This window comes from Cyphomyrmex costatus, unplaced genomic scaffold (genome assembly GCF_001594065.2).
Source record: "Cyphomyrmex costatus isolate MS0001 unplaced genomic scaffold, Ccosl1.0 scaffold494, whole genome shotgun sequence".
Lineage (NCBI taxonomy): Eukaryota > Metazoa > Arthropoda > Insecta > Hymenoptera > Formicidae > Cyphomyrmex > Cyphomyrmex costatus.
The window spans coordinates 141,202-164,732 of record NW_017279223.1 but is presented as its reverse complement, the minus strand read 5'-3'; the positions used below and the strand labels follow the sequence as shown (position 1 = coordinate 164,732).

Sequence of the window (23,531 nt, the reverse complement as noted above, 5' to 3'; positions counted from 1 at the left end):
TTAGAGGCTGGCTTCGATTTTGATGAGCTCGGCGATGCCATCGTTCATCTCCTTCACAGCCTGATACTCGGTCAAACCGAGACGGCGCTTATTAGAGATGTCGTAGATGCCGCCTTCAGCTTCGGTATGTTCGCCACGAGTACCGCGCACCTGTAGATTGTACTTGGCTGCGACCTCCTCAAGCTTGGCTTTGTTTGCCGCGAGTTTCGGCACTTTGATATGCACCGAGGCACGCACCGTCGTACCCAGATTCGTTGGGCAGAACGTCAGGAAGCCAAAGCGATCGTTGTGCGAGAATGGTAGCCGCTTCTCAATCTCGTTCACCGCTGTCACTAAGCGTCGGTATACCTAGAACACACGAATTAATTAATATTTCAATATGTCAAGACAGCAATTAGATTGTAATGTTAAATTAAATTCGTCAATCAATTACGAGATCTTTTATGAAACAAACATTTATATCATTTTACGTAACACTTACGCACATAAATAAAATATAAAAGTTCCAAAGAAAATTTTTAAGATATTACAAACAAACTTAAGATAATTGGAGGGACTACATATATTACTTTGGATAAATATTGCGAAGAATATTACTACGTCGACCATTAGATATCAGTCTATCGATATTCGCAAATTCTCGTAAATGCTTTGACACGCGTATATCTCTTCATATAAATTCTCGATTGAATAACTCTCCCAGGCATCTAAAGTAGGCTTCCACTACAATGATGAGTCCAGTAGTGGAAGCTGGGACGAACGCCATAATTACGTGATATTCTTCGCAATAAATTAGATTAATTTAAAAGATTTTAACGAATTTATTGGCTCATTGCCCTCTATATTAGTTTTGGCCCTTGCCTGCCTCTCTATATTGGTTTTTAAAAAACTTAATTAAGATATTTTTTTAGATATTTATGTTGACATAAATGTTTTAGACATTTATGCTTGATACGTATAACTGAAAATCCATATTAGTAAAGATAAGAAATTTTTCATTCATGTATAATATAATGAGAAAAAATTATTTTTAGGATTCAGACAAAAGGAGAGTAAAGAATAACAGATTTCAATCTATTAAAATGTTTGTTACAGAAACTAAATCACAAGATATATTCCGTTTCTATTGTTTTCCTTATTCTTTTTATTGTGTTTGAGTCCTGACTTATTTATATTATCATTTCTAAATACAATATATACTGAAAAATTAAAAGATAACTTATTCTGCCCTCCAAAAATAGGTAATTTTCAAGAAAAAGTAAAAAATGATCATGAGATATTTTAAAAAGAATTTTTTAATTTCTCTTTTAGATTGATATTTCAGATGATGATTTGATTTTTTACATATTTTACTGATCTTTTTACAAAGCTACATGGATACAAATGGAAGACCATTAAAGCTTAAATTTTTTTACAAACTTTGCAAGTTTTATGACGTGAATTAAAAATTGTATGCAAATACAGTTTAGAACTTAAAAAAAAATGGACTCTTTTATCTTTAAGTTGCATATTGATTGTTGTACAATTTTTTCATTGATATCCAATATCGAAACCAATTTTTTACTTTAACTGTTCACGAAAGAGAAAATTCTTCTTTAAGGTAAATATTTTTAAAAGACAGAATAAGCGATCTTTTAATTTTTTAGCATAGTGTAAATACCTGTCCAAGATCACCACCCATCTGCATAGAAATGATGCGAAGATGATCTTCTTCGTTACACCAGACCAAGAAAGTCTTGTCGTCGTTATGGAAGATGCCACGTCCGGTGGGCCAGAAACGACATGCGTTCGCAGCCTGAAGGAAACGATCGCCCTCTTTGAAGAGGAAATGATCGTCGATCAGCTTCTGCTGCACTTCCTTGCTCATGCCGGTGAGCGGGTAGAAAGTACCCTTCAGTTCTCCGGCGAGGCCTGACAGCGTGCTGGACACCTTCTCTTCCATTTCCTTATACTGCGCCTCCGTCAGACACGGGTTGAACGGATATCCATCTAAGGAGCGACCACATCGCACGCGAGTCGACACGATATATTCACCCTGTTGTAAGAAGAAAAAAATGTCATCGAGATTTTATATAATTACCTACTTGCATAATTATTATATAATTTAATAATTACCGTTATAAGATTTAATCATACTATTATTTTTTATACGTGAGGAAACCTGTAATAACAAATAAAATTTGTAGGAAGAACTTACGGTGGGATCGAGATTGCCGAAGTAGTCGACATCACCGAAGTCTTTGGGCGGATGCTTGTCGGTCGTCTTGAAGCCACCATGGTAGTCGTCGATGATGGGATCGAAGATCTCGGCGAAGACGGTGTACGCCTCAGCGTCGGGCGCGTAGATACCGACGCCAGAATCATGATTCTCCAAACCAGATTGAATAACGTCCAAGAGAGTAGAACCAAATGAGGTCTTTCTGGTCTTGAGCTGATCGAAGATCTCTTTGGTTAAATGTTTCTTTAGCAGCGATTTGCTGTCGGACTCGACCAACTTCGTATAGCCGGATTCCAGTTTGTCCAGAACCGCTGCGTCCACCATGTTGTTACTCTTTTTACTGTAACAAAATGTTCAAGAATCACATCAAAGATGAGAACATTTTTCATCATAATAATGAAATAAAAAAAAAAAAAACCATTTTTCGTAACTCAATTGAAGGAACCAGTCCAATCTGTTTGAAACCTCTGAAATAACACGAAGTCGAAAAATTTGTGACATAAAACGTCTTTAAATCGTCTTTTAGATGCAAAAAAACGTTTTATGCAACCCAATTTTAGACACTTTTTGTTGTTTGGACTAAGTTTTCATTATTTAATTAATTTGTGGTTTAGACTTCACTTCACTTAACTTAATAATGTAAAAATTGTGATTTTCTAACTATAATTAATAATTAATCAATAAACTACTAATATCATAGTTTTGTAAGTAACTTTAATGCCCATATTCATATAGTCAGGCCTTATATTTAAGACTTCCTTAAGTTTATCTTCGGATGCTCTACGAATTATTTTATTGGCTACTGAGCATCTAAAGATAAATTTAAGGAACCTTAAGTATAAGATCTGACTATGAATATAAAAGGGCATAAAAGTTATTCACTACAAAACCTTCAGTTTAGTGTGATTAACTATGTAGATAGAAGAATACAATTTTTACATTACCATCAGATTAAGCCTGACTACAAATTAACTAGCAAACGAAAACCAAAAGTCACAAATCTGTTTAATTTTGCTTATTCAACAACTTTAGTTGAAGAATTAATTTGCGCTTAATTTTCTCCATTTAATTTTAAGATTAATTTAGGATTAATTCTCCTAATTCACAAAATTAATCCTTCAATTGACATTATTCGCCTTACTCTTTACAGCGTGCAGAACATCAAGAAGATACGCATTAAGAATGCTTGCTGCAAATAAGTACGTAGAGAGCCAGTTGCATTTGTATACTATATTGTTTAATTGCGGGTGCAAAGTATTTTAACATCTGTCGCGTCTGAATACCTGGTGTTAATCCGATTAAATCGGATAATTCTGACTTGAACCGTCCACGTGGTGTTCCGTCGATTTTGTTCAACGACGCGTCATTGCTCTTATACATATATATTTTTTTATTTCTTATATACTTGATATCTATATTTCAGGTATGCTTCTAAAGTTTCTTTGGTGCAGCGTGTGCCTCGTTGTTGATACGCGGTGCACTTGCATCTGCCAACTCTAGGATGCACTGCAAGTTCAAAATTACTGCACGACGCGAGTAAGTGTGGCTCAGTGTAGTATTTGTACAATCCTTTCTCTTTAAGTTTAAACATTCCTTTTTTTTTTTTTTTTTTTGAAGCATCAATCTGGTTCAATTGTTTAATTTTAAAAAATTAATATCAATTCCCCTTCAATGTCAATTACATAATTTTTTTAAAAATGAGAGTTCACGAAAGAACGATCTGTTCATAACAGTTTCCTGATAGGGAAATTCGTTTATGCCTCCAACGTTGTAAGAAATAGACTAACAACTCTGACAATCCGTTCGAAAGGAACGCAGTTCGCGGAGTGCATCCTAGGGTCGAATGCTGAATGAGCATACATACACGTCGTCGTCGTCGTCGTCGTCATTGACGTTCTCGGTTTGTTGGACGGTTTGTTGGACGGTTTGTTGGGCAGTTTGTTGGTCGTCCGCAGACTCGCATATACCCAGCGACGAGCATACCCCGCCCATCGCTCGTCGAAACACAATTATGCGTCGATCGTCGCGTCGATTCGAGAATGAAGAGAGACGAGACGAGACAGTCTAGCTCATGCGAGATCCTCTTACGCGGAACACATACGAGGCGGGCATTGATGTCGCGTTAAACCATCGCGCAAAAATCCGTAGACGTCAAAAAGACCCAAGAGACCAGCACAGCCTGGCAAGGTTTGTTAGACACAATTAAGGAGAAAAGAAGCGGGAACTCAGAAAGTTGCTCACATCGTCATATTCGACTATTCAGATCTTTATTAAGACTTTCGTGTGTGAATAAAACGTCAGATGGATTCTTTCTTAAACTCCCTCCTTCCTTTTAAACTCCTTTTATACACATATACAAAAATTCCCATAAACACATAAAAAATAATTGGCACACCCAGTATACATTATTACAAATAATAATTTAAAGTATCTTACTTCAATAGATGAAAGGTTTGTTCTTTTCAACTGAATTTTTCACACGGTTTCTTTTTTTCTATAAGATATAAGGTGCAAGAAGTTTAGCTAAAGAGAAGAGACCTATAAACAAGTCGCAATTGAGATTTACTTAAAAAATAAAACAAAATGTTAATGTATCTCTAAAACCGAATAAGGCTCTTATAAGAAGAGAAAACAAGAAACGGGGAAAAACAGAGCAAAATAGATGAGAAAGAGAGAGAAAGAGAAGGAAGCGGTCTTTCTCATCCCATTGAAGGATCGCTTTCTCATGGATACGTACTCGTCGCCCGACGTGGTATCCTTCGAAGTACATCCGCCCATGTCGCTGCAACGACGAGGAAACTTCGGCGACAAAGACGACGCCCTTGACGAGCGAGAGTCGAAGATGGGTGGAAAGGAAAAAAAAAAAAGAGAGAGAGAGAGAGAGAGGCGTAAGCCTCTCCGCGCGACGATCGAGCGAGAAAATCGGGAGATCTCGCTCGAGCTTAGACGACGCGAGGATCCGAGGGTCTTTCACGTATTTCTCGCACACGCGATGATCCGGCGGCAGAGTTTTAGGTATACAGAAGCGCACGCTTCCGGTGCACGAAACGGCGAGGAAGAGAGAGAGAGAGAGACACGCGGGTGTGGACGGAGAATCGTCGTGTCCTTCTCGAGTCCTCCTCCTGTTGCAATCTCCCAGTCGCGCTGCACCACCCCCGCGGCCGTCAGATCGAAGATCCCGATGACGAGTCCTGTGACGAGAGTTGAATCCTCCTCGGCCCGGGCTCGAAACGTCAAGGGCTCGTGGTAGCTCGTGGTAGGTCGCGGTGGGTCAAAGGTCGCGGCCGAGAGACCTTTCTCTCGTATTTACTGCCCGTACGTTTCCTTCTCCTCCTCCTCCTCCTCTTCTCTCTCTCTCTCTCTCTCTCTCTCTCTCTCTCTCTCGCTGCCCTTCCGGCTGCCGCTGCTGTCGCTGGACCCTGCTGGTGGTGCTGCCCTTCCGGCTCCCGCGTGTCTCTCCTCTCCGAAGAGCGATCTACTGATACACGAGGTAGTGGTGCTCCTGTTAGCTCTCGCGTTAATTCCGTCGCGTTACAGCGCTCGCGCACCGACACGCCGGCTATACTTCCCGGGAACGAGCGCGATTTTCCACGATGGCTCTAGAGAGGGGAATCTTTCAACCGGTCCAAACGCGGGTCTTGGAAGGCGAAGTTTGGAGAATTTATCAGAGAAATGCATAAAGAGACCGTAGCGGGCGATATTCCCGGGAAGAAAAAAAACGAAAACGTGGATTCTTTCTTTTTTTTTATCAGCCAATTTGCATTAGATATTTCAAACATTCCAAAATAATTCGTTAAATTAAACAGAAAAGTGCTCTCGACACCGCGCCGCAGTCGAGAAAAATAGAGATTTCTCCCTTTCTCTAAATTACTTCCGTAAATTTTCAAATGACTTAAATTAAGCGCAGCGAATACGAATCACTGGATAAATGAAACAATTGGACAATTAGATAACGACAAAAAAAATTGCCGGTCACGGAATTGAACGCGAAAGGGATCAGGGAGACTCTCAGCTCACGGTTATTATGGGGAAAAAAAAAAGGGTCACGCAGGCATTCTCCGGCTCGTAATTTTGTCCAATCGAGCGCGGGGTCTCGTCCCGCTATAATTCGAAGATGGTATAATACGCGTAATTACACACACTTTGAACGTGACGAGAGACGCTTCGCCGAGAGCCGGCCGTCGCATCGAGTCGCACGCACTCTAATAGCTCGTAACAGGTCTACACTAATAATGTCGCTTCAACGGACGATTTCCAAGAGGGGGAGGAAAAAACTCGGCGAACGTGGCTCGAGCTTATGTCCACTATACATCGATCTCTCACTCCGCAGTTCCATAAAATGACGAAACGCAACGCGTCGAGATCCCGGCTGCAGCTTCTAAAATTCTCCACGAGGAAAATCTCGACCGCCACACGGGGGTGAAAGGTCCCTCGTCTCGTTCACGGCGTGTCTCCAGAAGTGCGGGGAGCGGGCGAAAGGGATAAACGCCGGATGTCGAAAACGCGATGCAACGTGACGAAACGAAACGAAACGGAAGCAGCAGCAGCACCACCACCTCTTTCGGAAATTCCTCTCGACGAGACTCAGTCACGTTTCCCGCGGCAGAGTACCCTCCTTTCCTTTCTCCTCTCTCTTTTTCTCCCGTCCGATTTTCGGCCGGGCGCGCCCTTCAGCTTGTCTCGCGACGCGAATACAAAATATACATACAAATATATATATATATATATATGTATTATATATATATGTATATACGTATAAATACGTGTGTGCGGGCGTGCGTGTTACCGGTCAGTGGTTGTAGTGTGCGTGTTTGAGAAACTAACTGACTAATTTGTGCGAATATATAATATATATATATATTTGTGTATATATATCGAACTTTCCTTAAATGGTGAACGAGAATTTTGGTTAGGTGTGTGGTGTGATGTGAACACTACAGTCTCTACGCTATCACTAAGCAGGAGGCGGCATTCTGCGTGCCGTGTTCTCTCTCTCTCTCTCTCTCTCTCTTTCTCCTTCGCTCTTTCGCTTCGTTATCTCCGTCACTCGCGCGGCGGCCGACATGTTTGTCTCTCTCTCTCTCTCTCTCTCGCTCGCTCCCGAGCTCCCTACTCTCTTCAGGGTGGGGCACGCCGCCGTCCGTCCAGCGGCACAGAGGATACCCGGTCGATAGCACGCACGCACACACACACACACACACACACATACCCCGACAGCATGGCCCGCCGTCGCGAGCGGGGAAATTCACGCACACGCACGCCGTGCGTACCCGGTGCGTTCGCCCTCTCCGTGAATTTTCAAACCCCGAAAATGTTCACCCCTCTGGCTCGTCCTCCCTTCGCGCTCCGCCGCGCCGTCCCAGCGGGATATATTAATTGAGTACGAGTAGAAAGAATAATAATATCGAGAATAACATTACGCTAGTCGGGACTGCAGAATGGCAAAATCGAAATCTAATATGTTGATGCTGGGTTAAAAGTCCCTCGAATAACGCCGACGTTTAATATTGACGATTTAACTGTTGTACTGATGACGGAGAAACATTGTAGGCCACGTCACGGCGGAAAGTTTAACAAGCGAGAGAACTTAACAATTTCTAAAATCGATATCTTATTCGCTTGATACTTGACTCGTTATCGAGAGATAAGTGACAAAGAAATTGTTGGAACGTCTACATAATAAAATTTCGAAAGACTTCGCGTTAATTTATTTTAATAAACTGCGGTAATTTTATGGCATCCTGATGAAAGAATTGAACGATGAGATAAATATTAATTGGGAATAGATGAAAACTTGCAGAAAACCGCACGATTTCATTAAGGACATATCCGAAAGAAATCTGCCGTTATACGCAAAATCTCGCCACTTATACCTATATGGAGCAGGAAAATGTCAGTAGCCGGTACTTCGGCGACTTAAATGCGGTTTAGTCGAGCGCGACGAGCGAAGTTACGAGAGCATATTAGCACGGCTGGTGCAATCGTATTCGTGAAATCGATAGCATCGCTAGAGCGCGAATGCTCAAACCACGATATATGTTTACGAGTAACTCGAGAGACGCGACGTCAACGATCTTGGACGGACGCATGTAAAACCGAATTTCGCGACGACACAAATCTAATACATCTATCGCAGTAATGTCAATAACATTTGCGAATTTTTCCTATTTCAATTTTGTATTCGCGGATACACGTCTTCGAATCTGCAGAGATTATATCGCACTTTTGTAAGAAAAGTGACGAGTACAATTTTTATGTAATATTACAAATTTTGTATTATGTGTGTGGATCGTGTTTTAAAAATACATCGGTAAAATCTGGAAAAGTAACATAACGTAAAATCGAAAGCTTTCCAAAGAAAAATGACAAATCAAGTAGAAGTAATATAACACTATAGTAAAAATATTTACTTTTACAGAATTTGAAATAAGCAATTTGTGACACAAAAATTAATTTTTAAAATGCTATTATTTTTTTCTTTTTTGAATAATTTTATATTTCTTATTTATGTTACTTTTCTTAATATAATTGATATGTTTTCTGAATATTGGACAGAATTTCATAAAAAAAAAAGACTAACGACTCTTTCGGATCGATAAAGGATTAATAAGAGCTAAATTAATAAATTAACCAGAAAAATCTTTGCTATTTTTTTCCATAATAATAATAAATATATATATAATAACCTGTAAACAAATTGACATGTATCTAATGAGTTGCGATCTTTGGAAAATTTTTTCATTGCTTTATTTTTATTTAGTAAATTTAGATTTTAATTTAATTTTTCAATTCTCTCAACATCAAAATGAAAATTTAATTAATTAATAAGTTTTTATAAAACGTTTTTATAAAGAACTGTTAAGTACTATACATGTGACCGTTTAAAGCATGTTATATATTTAGAATTTAATTTATAAATATTGAAAACATCGATAAATAAACATTGAGTAATATTGAAAAATTATTTCTCTTTTATTTATCACCTTAGACCTCGTTTTCCTTGACCAGTCCGAAAAATCAGATTTAATTGTCGGAACTGTATAATTCGCGATTCGTCTGGATATCCGGATGATTCGGGGCCTTAAATCCCAAGTCCCAACGCAGCACTCGGGAACAGTGCGTGGTGGGTGGCAAAATTGTCGATTACAGACCGGATGGACGTGTGATGGAGGTGTGACAGACCGTAAGATGTCATTTTGTTCAATCAGCTGTGCATACGCCATTGCATCATGGCTCTTCCGAGACACGGAACGCAATTTTTGCCACGTATTCATATTATCGCGTTGTTACTGTAATGTTCCATGTTATAACCTCTGCATATACATTTATTCTACAAATTGTATGTTACCTTATATATACATTTATTCTACAAATTTCAATAGCCCATTACTCTAATTAAATTAGCCATTAAAAAACCACGCCTACCTTTCACTTGTCTAACAGAAATGTACAAGATAAACATCAAACGTCATATTCAAGCAGAAAACGTTAAACGATTTCAATTTAAAGTTTTATCAGATTGGCTTTTATCAATCCACTCATCAGTTCTGTTAAGTCAGGACTTCGTTATCGTCCAGTTTATTGTAAATTATTTTTTACTGTGCTTATAATAAATAAATATTATTTTCTCAATTATACGATTTATTATACATATATATTATTTGTCTAATAATACATTTAGTGCTAAGCGCGCAATTTGACGATAACACATTAGAATAATGTGACTAATTTCCATTTATCCGTTTGCAGAAACATGTTATTCCGCGAAATTATCATCGTTATTATAAGCGGAAGCGAGAAACGGCGATTCAAAAGACTCGTTAGTGTGGCTCGCGTCCACCACTTCACTGCTTGCCTCTTCAGCTTCTCAGAGGACGTTCAAAAGACCCATAGGGATTATGAAAAGGCAACCAAAGTGTCGTCGGCATAAAAAAGGCAACTGCGATGTAAATTTAACACAACATGCAATTTTCATCGACGTGTATACACAATAACCATTTACAAAAAGATCTTTATCAGAATCAATGCTTCACTAAATGTCTAATACGATTGTACTAACACAGTTAATTAATATTTAATTATTATTTATATATCGAGAGAAAACCCTTTTTGGTATTTGTAACTATAATTACATATTACTAAAATTATCATTGTTACTACTTATATTATTAGTAATAATAACTATGTTCAATCAACTAATATATATAGTTGACACAATCGAAAATGACTATAATTACAGTCATTATAACCATAAAAACAGTTTGAATGATTTAAATTACAATTGTTATAAGTCATTTTGGACGGACACAATTATAGTTACAAATACAAAAAAATTTCTCTTACTGTACTATCCATATATATTTACAATTTATAATAATTATAATAATTATAAATATACTTTCCAACTTATAAATAATATTTCTTATATACACGTATAAAAACTTGGCAATTAATCACAAGTAAAATTCGAGAAATAACATTTTCATATTCCTTCGCCTTTATCTTGTTGCTTAGAGAGAAATGATATAACTTATCGGGAACTGTAAGTGATTGCAATCTCGAGTTCTGGGATCGCGTTCCACGAGTATCTTCGGACGCGATAAAATTATCGCGACACCGAGTATTTGATGGCAGGAACGATCATGACTCGTTGGGGTATTTTTCACAATCACCACATCAAAGATAATGACGATGAACCTTCGTCGTGACACGACAGGTTACATGATGCAGTCAGTCTTACTTTAATCATATTTTTCGTTTATCATAACCGTATTCCTTACGTAATGATTTATTTCGTTTCACGAAGGCGAAGTCAATATTTGAATATAGCAAAGTAACGATAACGTCTTGCAGCAATTAAACATTACTAAGACGTTGCAACGTCTTATTTTTATCGCCTTAATTACCTTTCGTAAGCAATTGAACAAATTTCCACTGTGATAAAGACTACATAAGAATTATTCAGGAATTATTCCTGGAATGTTTAAATTACTTTAAATTATCACAGATATTCATATCTTTAAATTAAAAAAAAAAACAATATTAATATTGTACACAAGTTTTTTCTCTTTTATAATCGTAAAATATATAATATTAATATAATTTATTATGTATCTAGTTCTTTTAAATTTTAAACATTAATTTAATACTTTTACTTTAAAAAAAATAAATAAGCATACTTCGAATAACAGTTTTAAATTTCAACAATATTGAAGAATTCTTTGATATCGTTTTCTTTTGCATACGTGCTTGATATTGCATTATCATTATTTAATTTCCGGCAGTATAAGTAATCAATAAGCAAGATAATTTCTCCGATTGCAGTAAAATCGATAAAAGCAATGACAACGGTGCTAAATGCTGGCGAGCAGCTACTTGTAATTAATCGCTGTTATTTATGCGAGATGCAAATCTCGCGAGACTGATATTTGCACACGATGTTTGCGTAGAACTTAAGAGGATACAGCTGTCGCGGTGACAATTCGTAATATCGATCTTACATGTTTACTTCAACATATATTTGGTGCAAAAATGGAACAGTAGTAGAATTCGCGAATGTACGTAACCTAATATTAAGGTAAAAATATGTAGCACGATTACTAGGATGAGGTTTATTAAATTCAAGAGATTAAATCTATTAAATATTAAATCTGAGAGATTAATTCATAACATGAAATTTTTATACTTTAAATCCAATTTTTTTGGACCAAGATTATACCAATAAAATTATATTAATAAAATCTGCAGTACACAATTTAAAATTATTATAAAAAAAAAAAAAAACTTATAAAAAGGAAGAACTATTTTGAAAATAACAAATAATTATGATAATAAAATATTTACAATGATGTTTACTCTTTAATACAACTTAATTACTTGCTAAATGCTTAATCATGCCAACAAAATCGACATCTCTCTCTTATTCCAAAAATATCTCTCTTACAGAAAAAATACTTTAAATACTTAATTTTTATTTTTATGGTGATTTATTATTCTGTTCCTTGTTAATAATGCATTATTCGATTTACAGTTATATATGGTATATCTTAATTACTTTTTAGATCATATTTTTTGCGTTTAGCATCATTTAATATCGGTATATAAATATAAGAATTATTATATAAATATAAGATTATATTCTTCCTCTGCATTTAATATTTCTTTACAAAAGGAATGGTTTTGTTGAAGTATCTAAAAATTTAGCTAGATACAGATCTGAAAATAATTTGGTTGACCATCAAAATAACTGTTTAAGACACTCAGGATGACGATACTGCCAAAATTTTGTGTCTCGATAAACTACAGCTTGAATGTTTATAATTATATTTTGATGCTTCAACGAAATGTTTTCCCTTCCAGATCTGCATCTAGCTAAATTTTTAGACACTTCAGTAAAACCGTTCTTACTGTGTTAGGAAAATAGGACTCTCCCTCGTCGTCATTGAATGATACTGTATGATATTCGCGTGAAGTGCCGCCGACGTGTCCAGCCGCCGGATGCAAGCGTTTCAGGCCAGTTCCGCTTAATTCCGCGAAGGAATGAAGCTGAATTATTGCGAATTCCAAGCGAGTGCACGTTCGTTCACACTTCCGTGATAACCGTGAGCCTGCCTTTGCGATGACGCATAGAATACCAATGAAATTATGTCGGCCGAACATGCACGAATTAACGCGCCATTTGCGCGCCACTTGAATCTGCTTTGCATAATCCGCCCGCCTAGCGTTCGCTCTACAGTAATTCTAGGAAGCACAGAGAGTTTAAGAGAACAAAAACAAGCAGGAACAATTCTCCGTAATACTCCGCGCAATACAGTTGATTTATAATAAATATAAATTGAATTATCTCGTTAATGCTTCTTTCGCGAATAACAATTACTAAATAAACAATTTCTATAGACTTGATTTTAGATTCTTTTTGATCCTCTCGGATACTAAGATTTCGTTCAAGAATTTCATAAAATACATTGATAAATTAATTCAATAAATTCAATTAGAGTTAATTGAGTCGGAAATAAATACTCTGAATAAATGAATTTTTTACATGAATGAGAAACGTTTCACGTGCAAGACTGCGGTTTACTCGTAAAAAAAAAATCTGGGAGAAAAAGCTCTGTCGCTCGCAGCTTGATTTTATTTTTAGAATCCCACCTCCGCGAGATTACGCTCGCATGTTATGCAATCACACTTGCGAGCCATCGAGACCCGGTGAGGTGAGAGAAGACAAATCGGTACAACAGAAAAACAGAAGATACGCGTCTCGCCGCTGTAACGGATTGTGTGCGCGCGAGAATACCAGCGAAAAATTAATTACGCGATCAATACCAGCAAAGCCTAAAGGATTAAAAACTCTCGAGAGTTTTCTTCTCGGCAGGATATATGCAATTCGATCTTTATTATTTCAAATTCGAAGGTTGAATGCGTTCTCACAACAAAAACGAGCAAAAAAAGTCACAGCAGAGTTTATAGTACTTAATGCAAATGGAATTTGTAATTTCTTGAATAAAATGAAATCAGATTACGTTTGTTTTTACCTCGAGATAATCATCGGCAGCGAGAAAATAAAGCTCAATCACACATCTTCATAAGAGATAAAAAATCCATATCTACCTATTTTTTTTATTTCTCATGTTTTTTTTTCTTTTAGAAAATATTGAGTAAATATATAAAATTGTCTCAAATATTGACAAATTGAAGGACAATCAATAACATTAAATAATAATAGATTTTTAACTGGAGTGTAAAAAGGTAATTATAACCCAAGTAATCGTTTATGCGAAAACAAATGATTCCCGGGTTCAATTCAGATATGCATTTCTCGAGATTTGTAAAACGGGACTAATTTTATGAACTTAATTTTGAGTTGAATACGCAATCTAATTTTTATTAAGTTTCAAGGATAAATGGTGAGTCAGTGGAACGTCTTGCGAGACTAAAATTTGAAATTATTAAGGGATTAATGGTTCCCTTCAAATGAAAATTTCAATTTTGCATAATTGATTTCGCTAACTATGAACTTGGGATTGACGTAAGCTCGCCCTTCAGGAAGGAAGGAGGCATCTCTCTCCCGGGATTCTCTCTTGGATCCACTGCGAGAGATGCATCTATTGATCCATGCATTCGCGCAAGCGGCTCTCTGCAACATTACGCTATCTGTCGACGACTTGTCGCAACTCCTCAAGAAAAATGCGACAACTCGACCGATAAAAGCGATCTACATTCTAATAATTAACGCACAAGGTGTTCTCAACTTTTACACTTAAAAATAAAATGTTAATTTTAACTTAAAGATAAGTATAATGAACTTCCTGAGACATGCAAAAATATTAAAATTAGTATTTTTGCACACCTCAAGGATTTCGTTATACGTCTTTTTTAGTTAAAATTAATATTTTATTTTTAACAGTGCAATAAATGGAAGAATAGATGCCAATCTTTGGATAGAATAAAGTGGGAAAAGTGTAATTTCTTCGAAAAAACTTTTGCAACGAAAAGGCTTGTCTATTAAGAATTAAAAGGAAAAAAAAGCATAGAAAAAATGCGATTTAAAAAAAATACGGAATGGATCATAGATGAAAAAAAATGTGTCTTTTTTTACAATAATTCTTCAGAACAGTTATCGTACCTAAATTTTATCGTTAAAAAATAAATTATTACGGATATTTGTGAATAAGTATCTCAACAATGTCAATTTTTATAATGCGTTCGTAAACTTTGGCCTAAAATGTAAATACATTTCATCATTTTAAATTAATGTAAAAACAAGCAAGGTATTTTTGAACCATGATGTCTTTTATTGTAAATGGGAAGTATATAACCTGTGAAGCGTATTATTAATAAAATATTATCTCTATTTAAATTTAAAAAAATATATAACGTTTTTAAATTTTTTATTACACATCTTTTTTTCAATACTTGATAAATTTCGGTTTTTGCCGTGGAACACTTGTTGAATAAAGTTTTACAATGCAACGTTAATGAGACGGCGGGAGAGACAGCGACGGCTTAACAGTTGGCAATCGCGGCGCGACCGTTATGCAATATGGAAACCTGGCACTCTAAATCCGGCGTGTACACGCAAAGCTACAAATTGAGATCGTAAACAACGCCGACTTCTACTGGCCACGGACAAACCAATTTATTTCTGGACAAACGCCCCTCTTCCCAGAGAGATCGTGTCCGTTGCACTTGAATGAAGTGCAATTCTATCTCGCGGATCGTGACATTGCGAAATAAGAAGAAGCTGCAAAGAATCTATGAAAGCACGAATCTCGCGAGCGCTCATATTTCGAAAGGCATACAAAAACTAATCCTAATATCTAACCCGTTTCCATTTGCGCAAATTAATTTAATAATCTTGGTTTTTCACTTACTCTTCTTATTTTTTCGATCTTAAGTATTAAAAAAAAAAATAAATAACGAGTAAATTAAATCGAGATTAAACTTTAATCTACATCGATAGAAGTGGACATAAATCAATTGTCTCTGTAAAAACTAAATTTATCTCAATTAAAAATTCAATTTTATTCAAACAAATAATTTTGTTTAAATACAATTGTATACGAATCGCAATATTGGACTACTTAAACGGATTTCCAATTCTACTGCAGATTCTATTGTTGATTCTATCGTAATGTCAAGGCCACACCTCATGCGTAAAACTAGAAACGAAATGAATCGTTATAAATTATTCGGCGACTTTATACCCGGACAATCTCGCGCCAAGCACCAATATTACCGCGTGTCCTATCCATCCAGTTTTCATCAATAATACCAAGGTATAAAGGGAGACCATTGACAGGGTAACGAAATTATTTAACTTACTGATCAATTTTTCTAATCAACAATTTCGATATTCATCGCTGATATAAAACGGAATGTAGTCAACGACACTTTTCTGCTTTCCATTCTTTCTCCTTACGTTATAAAACACATCTAACGAAGTATTCCGTTTAATCCGATAGATGCAAAGCACAGGTGTAAGACATCTTGAATTTTAAATCAGTAATTAACTGCACCTGCACCTCGTGCCTAATTAGAAACTTGTGAATTTTACAAGGAACTATAAGATCTGACACGTTGATAATGCCGTCACGTAATTAATGACAAACACGATAACGTTTACGACGCCTAATTTTACGGGCCAGAGTATAATATTGTCGAATAATTTCGAATAATCCCGAGTAATCCTGGCGATAAGCGTTTGCCCTTACCGTATCTCACATCGTGTATGTTACTTATACAGTTACACCGTAAGAAATTATAAATAAACGCTTCAACGTGATCATACATTTATATACGATATATTGCTTACGTTATAAAAAACATCGCTCTGATACTCGAGATATTATAAACCTGATTTAAATAAACAATTCAAATATATATTTCAAATCTATATTTAATATTCAATAGAACTAAAAAAAAATTGTGTTTAATAAAAAAAAATAATCTACATAATTTTGAATAAAAATAATATAAGAAATTCGTTGATAATAAAAAGAATCTTTGTATTTATATTTCGTGCAAAAATGTATTCCGACAAATAAATTTGACGCGACTTGTTTAATTTTCGGAATTACACCAATTGAAAAACACAACGCTTAAAGTAGTTATGATATCAAGTATCGATAATTGTGATTATGAAGCTTAATCACAATTGATTATACTGAATATGCCAATGCAGCTAATTAATCGCTAATTAAATCGAGGTAAAAAATCAAATTTAAAAGTAAGATGACTTCGTGCTAAACTCTTTCAAGTTTGCGTCAAAGATTTATGACTGACGTGTGTACTCACGAAACAGATCTTTTACGCTTCTCGCCGAGCACTCTGTAGGCACGTCAGTGTGTCAGGTATATAAAAGCCAGTAATGTACGAGTAGGAGGCAAGCCACATCTGGCCTTAAAGAATCGAGAAACACGTCACTCGATAATGCGCTTGCCTGCAACTCGACTAACACGCAAGAGGTAAAAAGATGATGCAAATACCTTTCGCCACAGGAACCACAGATTACAACATTCGCGTTATCGCAGTTTTAATACGAATATTAATAAATATAAAATGCTCTATTCAACATTTCATTGAATATTCTTTAATAATAAATACAAATTTGAGACAAATCTTTGCGTCATTTATAATAGCAATACAAACCCATTTGTTTATACATGCAAATTAAATTATACAATTATTGAAATTATTATATATAATCATTTAAACAAAATTATACAAATTACACGAATAATTACGAATCTCTTAAAGAATATAAGTGTTAAATGCGATTAAGTACCTAACGCTAATAAAGATTTAAATGTAAATTCCAACATTTTTATTTAAAATATATATTTTTAATATTATATTTACCAGTGTGCTAAGAATAAAATTACTATATTACTTTCTTATAGTTTCAAGTATGTATACAATACCAGTAACAATGCGTTGTGTTGTTAAATCGAACATGTGCACAATAGAGTTTCACGTATCTCGTACGTATAAATCTCGCCTAGAATTACTCGAAGGAACGCGGCCGATCGATGAGAAAAATCAAGCCATCGCGAATGTGGTCATTTCTGAACGGGCATATATAAAGCTCTGTGTAATATAAATGCTCGAAATCCATAGACATATATTTTTAACTATCACTGCAGTTACGTACGTAATGTACGTGATACGAAAAACTACATTAAGTTTTATATACTTTATGTATTTTTAAAACATTACATTAAGTTTTTTATATTTAATCAAATTTTATTATAATTATTAGTTTTTGAATGATTAATTTAATTATATACTCTCAATTAATCAATGTACTTTTAATATAGAAAGAATTAATATAATAAAGAACGTGTTCTCATGGCATGTAAGTTTTCGTTTCTGATTAATTTGAAAAGTCCCCTGCATATAAAATAGTTGGATTTATCAACCACGAGCATCTGAACTTATGTAATTGCCCTACCATTCTTGCGCGGATCTATACATGGACGGCTCGATCTGTCAATGCACTTTCAAGCGGAAATTCGCCGTAACGCGCCTAACAATTTGCATGTTCGATTAGCGTGCCAAACAATCCTGATCGAACAACGGGATGGCGAGATCGATATCGATCATCAACCGGAAGTGGGAGGCGCCGTGATCAGAAAAATATCTTCCGAACGTGAGAGAAATAGAGATAAAAATTCCATTTAATATTCATTTAATACTTCATTGAAGAACTTGCTACAACAGAGGACTAACCTACATTTTGTAGAAACATAGCAAATAAATTGAAGTTAAAATAACGGAAAAATATCAATATATAAGATGTAATCCACTTTAATTTTAGAGTTAATTTACTTTTACAATAAAAAAATAGAATATTGATGAATCGAACAGTATCAACTAAAAATATAAGGATATTTATTTGATAAGTAATTTGACTATTTTTGTATTGAGTAAATATTTATTTACTCTAAATATGTGATTCAACTGGTATTGTTTAAATATTTATTAAAATTTAGTACATTTTTTCTTAGTGTACAAAATGGATTAATCCTGTTGCAAATTCTTCAATCGTTTATAATAATTATTAATTTTCTTTAAGACGTCGTGCGAGAAACATACATACACACTTCGCGCGCAACTTCCGGTTGAGAGCGTATAGATGATGCAATAACAAAATATGACGCGTGTGTATGATCGATCCGTATATTTTTGTAACTTTATACATTTTAAGCATCGATATATCCTTTAACGACAAATATAGCTCAAGTGTCGCGACTTCTTTTTTAGTTGTAAGCGATTGACGTAACGTCGCGCATAGTTCGTTTAACGACTGCGAACTGCCTTCGTCTAAATGTTTGCGCGTCGCTAATTTATAATATTAGCCATGATGATGGGTCGGCGAGCTGTCGAGTTAACTCGCCAGCATAGCGTCACAAAACGAGTCGCCCTCGAATAAGCTTATAGATGCATGACAAAAACATCCAACAGTATCAAATCAAGAAATGCTAGGTATTCTGTTCAAAAGTATACCAGTAAAACAAAAATTAAAGTACGGTGCAAATATAAATTTGAAAATACTAAAAGATATATAATTACAAATAAATAAATACGATATAAAGTTAAATATTGAACTGCACGTACAATTAAAAAATAAAAAAATTTCGCGCTCGCGCGCGTGAAAAATTGATGGAAATTATACGCGAAATCACAATTTATTTTCCCAGTCCAGAAGTTTCCATTATAATTCTAGATTGTTGCCACGATTCCATGCGTGACGATCGCGAATGATGCAGACTTATCGTCATGCGTGTCTAAATCGTGTTGTTATTTCTTGGAATCTTGGTTGTTGGTAAACGACGCCCAGTCACCATGGAACGATATGAAAAGAACCGCATAATATTTCTCTATCATTGTCAAGAAACAACGGCATCGCGATCACTCGGCCAATCGAGAGATCGCGGGCGTTTCTCGATAAAACACGTTATGCAATTCGCATTACGGATTTTGCGTTTATCGAAAGTAAATAAACAGTTTTAACGTTGAGATTTCGCCACAAGTATCCATTTCTATCAATATAGATTTTAACTTTAATCTGCAAAATTTCTTCTTTCGGTTAAAATTGTCTTTACATTAATTATTTAAAAGGAAAATATGGGGATCAAAATAAAACCCAGAAAAAATTCATAGATACAACAATAGCTCGAGGCTATTCTTATCCATTTCTATTAATGTAGAAACTCTCCTGCAATCTGGGTCTTTTTTTAGCACGAGCAATATTTCATTCTAAAACTCAACCTTTAAATATTTATTAAATAAAGGTTTTACCGTTTAACTTAAAAAAATTATTTGGTAGAAATGTTAAAATGTTGTTACCTAAAATTTTTTATTTTTTAAATATCTAGAACAGTAGAAAATATTGTAACTTGGACTGAACAAAAGAGATCCAGTTACAAACGGAAGGTAAACTTTAATCTCAAGTTTATTCTTTATCTTTTTCTAATTTCTATAACTACTATATTGAGAAAAAAATTAAATAAATTTTAATAAATTTCTTTTTTAATGATTCTAGCAAAATATTTACTTAGGGTAAATAAATATTTAAATAAATAACAAAAATAATAGTTTTCACACAATCAAACTAATTGTTCTTCTGTCTATAACAAATATGTAGTACAATAAGAATATTATTTTGGTACATTTGAAACTCCACAATTAGGAAGTAGGAAATACTGGCCATAACAATCAAAGTTGAAGTCTTTTAATGCTTAACTAATTAAATGTGAATATATACTATATATTTACATGCATATATACCATATTTGTAGTCACATTCAACTGCGTTTTCAAGTCCGGAAAAATTTCGGCGCGCAGTGTTTATGATTACAAATATGATGTACATACTATATATAGTATATTAATTCACATTTAATTAGTTAGGTATTAAAAGACATAGCTTTGACGGCTTTGACTATTACAGCCAGTGTTTCTTACTTCTCATTTGTTGAATTTAATAAATATGTGTTTATATATTTAGTAAATATTCCGCTATATACAGGAAGGACCACTCAAAGAAATATATTTATTAAAATTTATTAAATATTTTTTCTCAGGTACAGAGAAAAAGATAGAATTAAAGTAAAACTAAGATTAAAGTTAATCTACTTTGATAAAAATGGATCAGAGTGGCTTAGAGTTATCGTTGTATTTATGAATTTTTTAATTTTAGTCCATATTTTCTTTGAGGTATATGAAAACAGTTCCAATCAAAAGAAGAAATTCCACATCGGAAAATCGTGATACATCGAAAACAAATTTACGAAACGGTTTTCCCTCGCACGGATCTTAAAGAGCAAAAAAGAAAGTAAACTCTTCGATCAATATACTGAAACGAGAGCTAAGCAGCAATTTTCGAGTTACGCCGCCGACGTTGCGTCTTATCGATTGTCATTCTTATGCTATTACGTAAACGCCTTTATTCCCAAATTTCATCTCAAGTTGTTACCAAGCGGTAACTTCAAGCGGATCGATCTCGGCATGACAAAAAGAAAAAAAGAGTCTCGTGATGGAGATCCTGAGAGAATAGACCGAAACACAAACCTTTGCATAACACGTAATATGCATAAAGCATAATGGGTTTTCCACAAGTCATTACTTAAGCCGTAAGAAATTGACCAATCACAATCGAATGTGAGAAGAATAATCAACTATGATTGGTCAATTTTTTACGGCTTAATTGAAGCTTAGATAATGGCTTATTGTAGAGCCCATAAAAGAATTGACCAATTAGAGTCTTTTCTTTCATAAAATGAAAGATTTTGATTCTTTTATGCATTATATATTAGTCTAGGTCCACAATTTTACTTTAAGAGACTGTAAAAACAATCACAATCCGCGAATATGTGAAAAATAAGTCCCGAAACACAATAGGTGCAGTAAGCTTCAAACCGTAAAATATTGGCCAATCACAGTCACATAAATATAAAAAGAATAATCGACTATAATTAATTTCTTTCGACTTAAGCCTTAGCTTATTACATTTATTGCGTTAGAATTAATGTAAAGGTCTGTGTATTCCCTCCTGATCCCTCGAGATCAAGTAATGCATTCAGTTGGTCGAAACAAAAGATCGAAACAGATACAATCCACGGCGAGTTCAATCTTCGACGCCACGAGAAAAAAAAAAAAAATGATATTCGATAATATTTATTTAACTAGAAACACGACGAGCGTTATTATAACACGCTCGTTGTTTCTAGCTAAATAAATAAGTATTATCGAGTATCAAATTGACAGAGTATCGTATTTCGATCTCCGCTATCGGACGATCCTAACCTCGGTCCAATCCAATAGGACGCTGCGCGATTCAGCGGGAAGGACACCCGCTGAACGGACCGTGCCGGCAAAACCGGTATACGCATTATGCAGGGCGAAACCACGCTCGGTTCTCCCTGCTCGGGAGCGTTACGATCGTCTATCTAGGTTGAATCGCACGCGATGCTTCGACCGACGTGAGAAGTTAATAAGCTAACAATGAAATTTTACGACGTAAAGTTGAAGGCCCCAAATCCGAAGAAATTGACCAATCACAGTCGAACGTAAGAACAATCTGATTGGACAATTTCTCCAGACTGAAGTTTTACGCCTTAAAACCTCATTGTCACCTCTCTTTAAGACCCCTATTCTGTAACCACTAATGGCAGTAACATCGTTATATCATCGCTTTTATTTACCATATATACCTCTCACACAACATACATGTCTAACAGAGAGTGTAATAACATCTTTTGTTAGAGTACAGAATAAAGGCCTGAAATAACAGAAACCGTTGGTGAAACTCGGTACCTACGACGGGAAATTCACGGGCGGAAAGGAATTAACCAATCAGTGATATAATCAGAGGCAAAGAACTCAGGGGGACTCGACCGGATCTACGGATCGCGATCGCGCACGCTGAAGGTTCCGGATTAGCGTAACACGTGAAACGGCGGCCGAGTAGAACTGGCCCCACTGGGGTAATCCCTATGACTCACCTGGAGATGCGCGAGGAACGACGAGAAGCGACGGCGACGAGAGATCGGAAGGCAATCGGATGGCGCACCTTGAACGGCGACACGTACGTGGCGCGAGTCGGAAACGAAGTGGCGCGCGGCGCGGCGGCCACAGCGCGGCGCGGAATCCGCTCGCCGTCGCGAGTGCCTCTCCTCTCGGCTCGGCCAATCGCCGCGCCGTACGCGACCCCCACCCCGCGTTCCCCGCACCTTCGTCCAGTTCCGTCGTTCCGCTATTTCCGCGGAGAAAAGTTTTCGGTTGCTACCTGGACTTCTTCCGGTCTCTAGCAGCTGCCTGCAGCATCCGTTGCGGAATTTGCCACGCGAGAGCGTAGCGCGTTTTATGTCGCACGCGAAGAAGGATGGAATCTTTGATGAATCGTCCTTCCCTCTTCTCATTCGACCTTCTCTTTCGTCGCGATCTTTCGACTTGATCTCTGTTCTGTTTCTCTCTCAGTGCACAAGGTATAATTTTCTCTACTAAGAAATAGAATTAAATCTACGTGATAAGTGTGAATGGAGAAAGAATTAAGAGAAAAGAAATAAAAATCGAAAGAAAGTATAAAGCGAAAAAAAGAGACCACAAATATCTCCTATCTCCTAATAAAAATACCTAATTTTAAAATGTATACAAAGCGAGATATAAATATTATTCTGTTCCTTCTCCTGGGTAATTTATTTAAATAATAATTAATTGTGAAATATAATATTTATTTAAAATTAAGATACATATTATATCGAACAAACTACTAGAATTTTGAAGCTTTATTAGACATACACATGCGTGTATA

At 35.7% G+C, this 23,531-nt stretch overlaps 1 protein-coding gene across 4 annotated transcripts; it reads right to left on the bottom strand.

Moving 5' to 3' along the window:
• Argk1 (Arginine kinase 1) lies at window positions 1-22,836 on the bottom strand. Of its 4 annotated transcripts, none has more exons than XM_018545298.1 (5): window positions 6,775-7,315; window positions 4,956-5,696; window positions 2,198-2,558; window positions 1,661-2,035; window positions 1-348 (listed from the first exon to the last, which is right to left on the bottom strand). In XM_018545298.1, the coding sequence occupies exons 2-5, from the start codon at window positions 4,994-4,996 to the stop codon at window positions 1-3; spliced, it is 1,125 nt and encodes a 374-aa protein (XP_018400800.1). In that variant the 5' UTR covers window positions 4,997-5,696; window positions 6,775-7,315. The 4 variants fall into 4 exon arrangements, with proteins under 4 accessions (XP_018400800.1, XP_018400799.1, XP_018400801.1 ...); XM_018545297.1 differs by having other exon boundaries at window positions 4,956-5,693; XM_018545299.1 differs by lacking the exons at window positions 4,956-5,696; window positions 6,775-7,315 and adding an exon at window positions 22,723-22,836.
• Window positions 22,837-23,531: the final 695 nt, after the last annotated feature.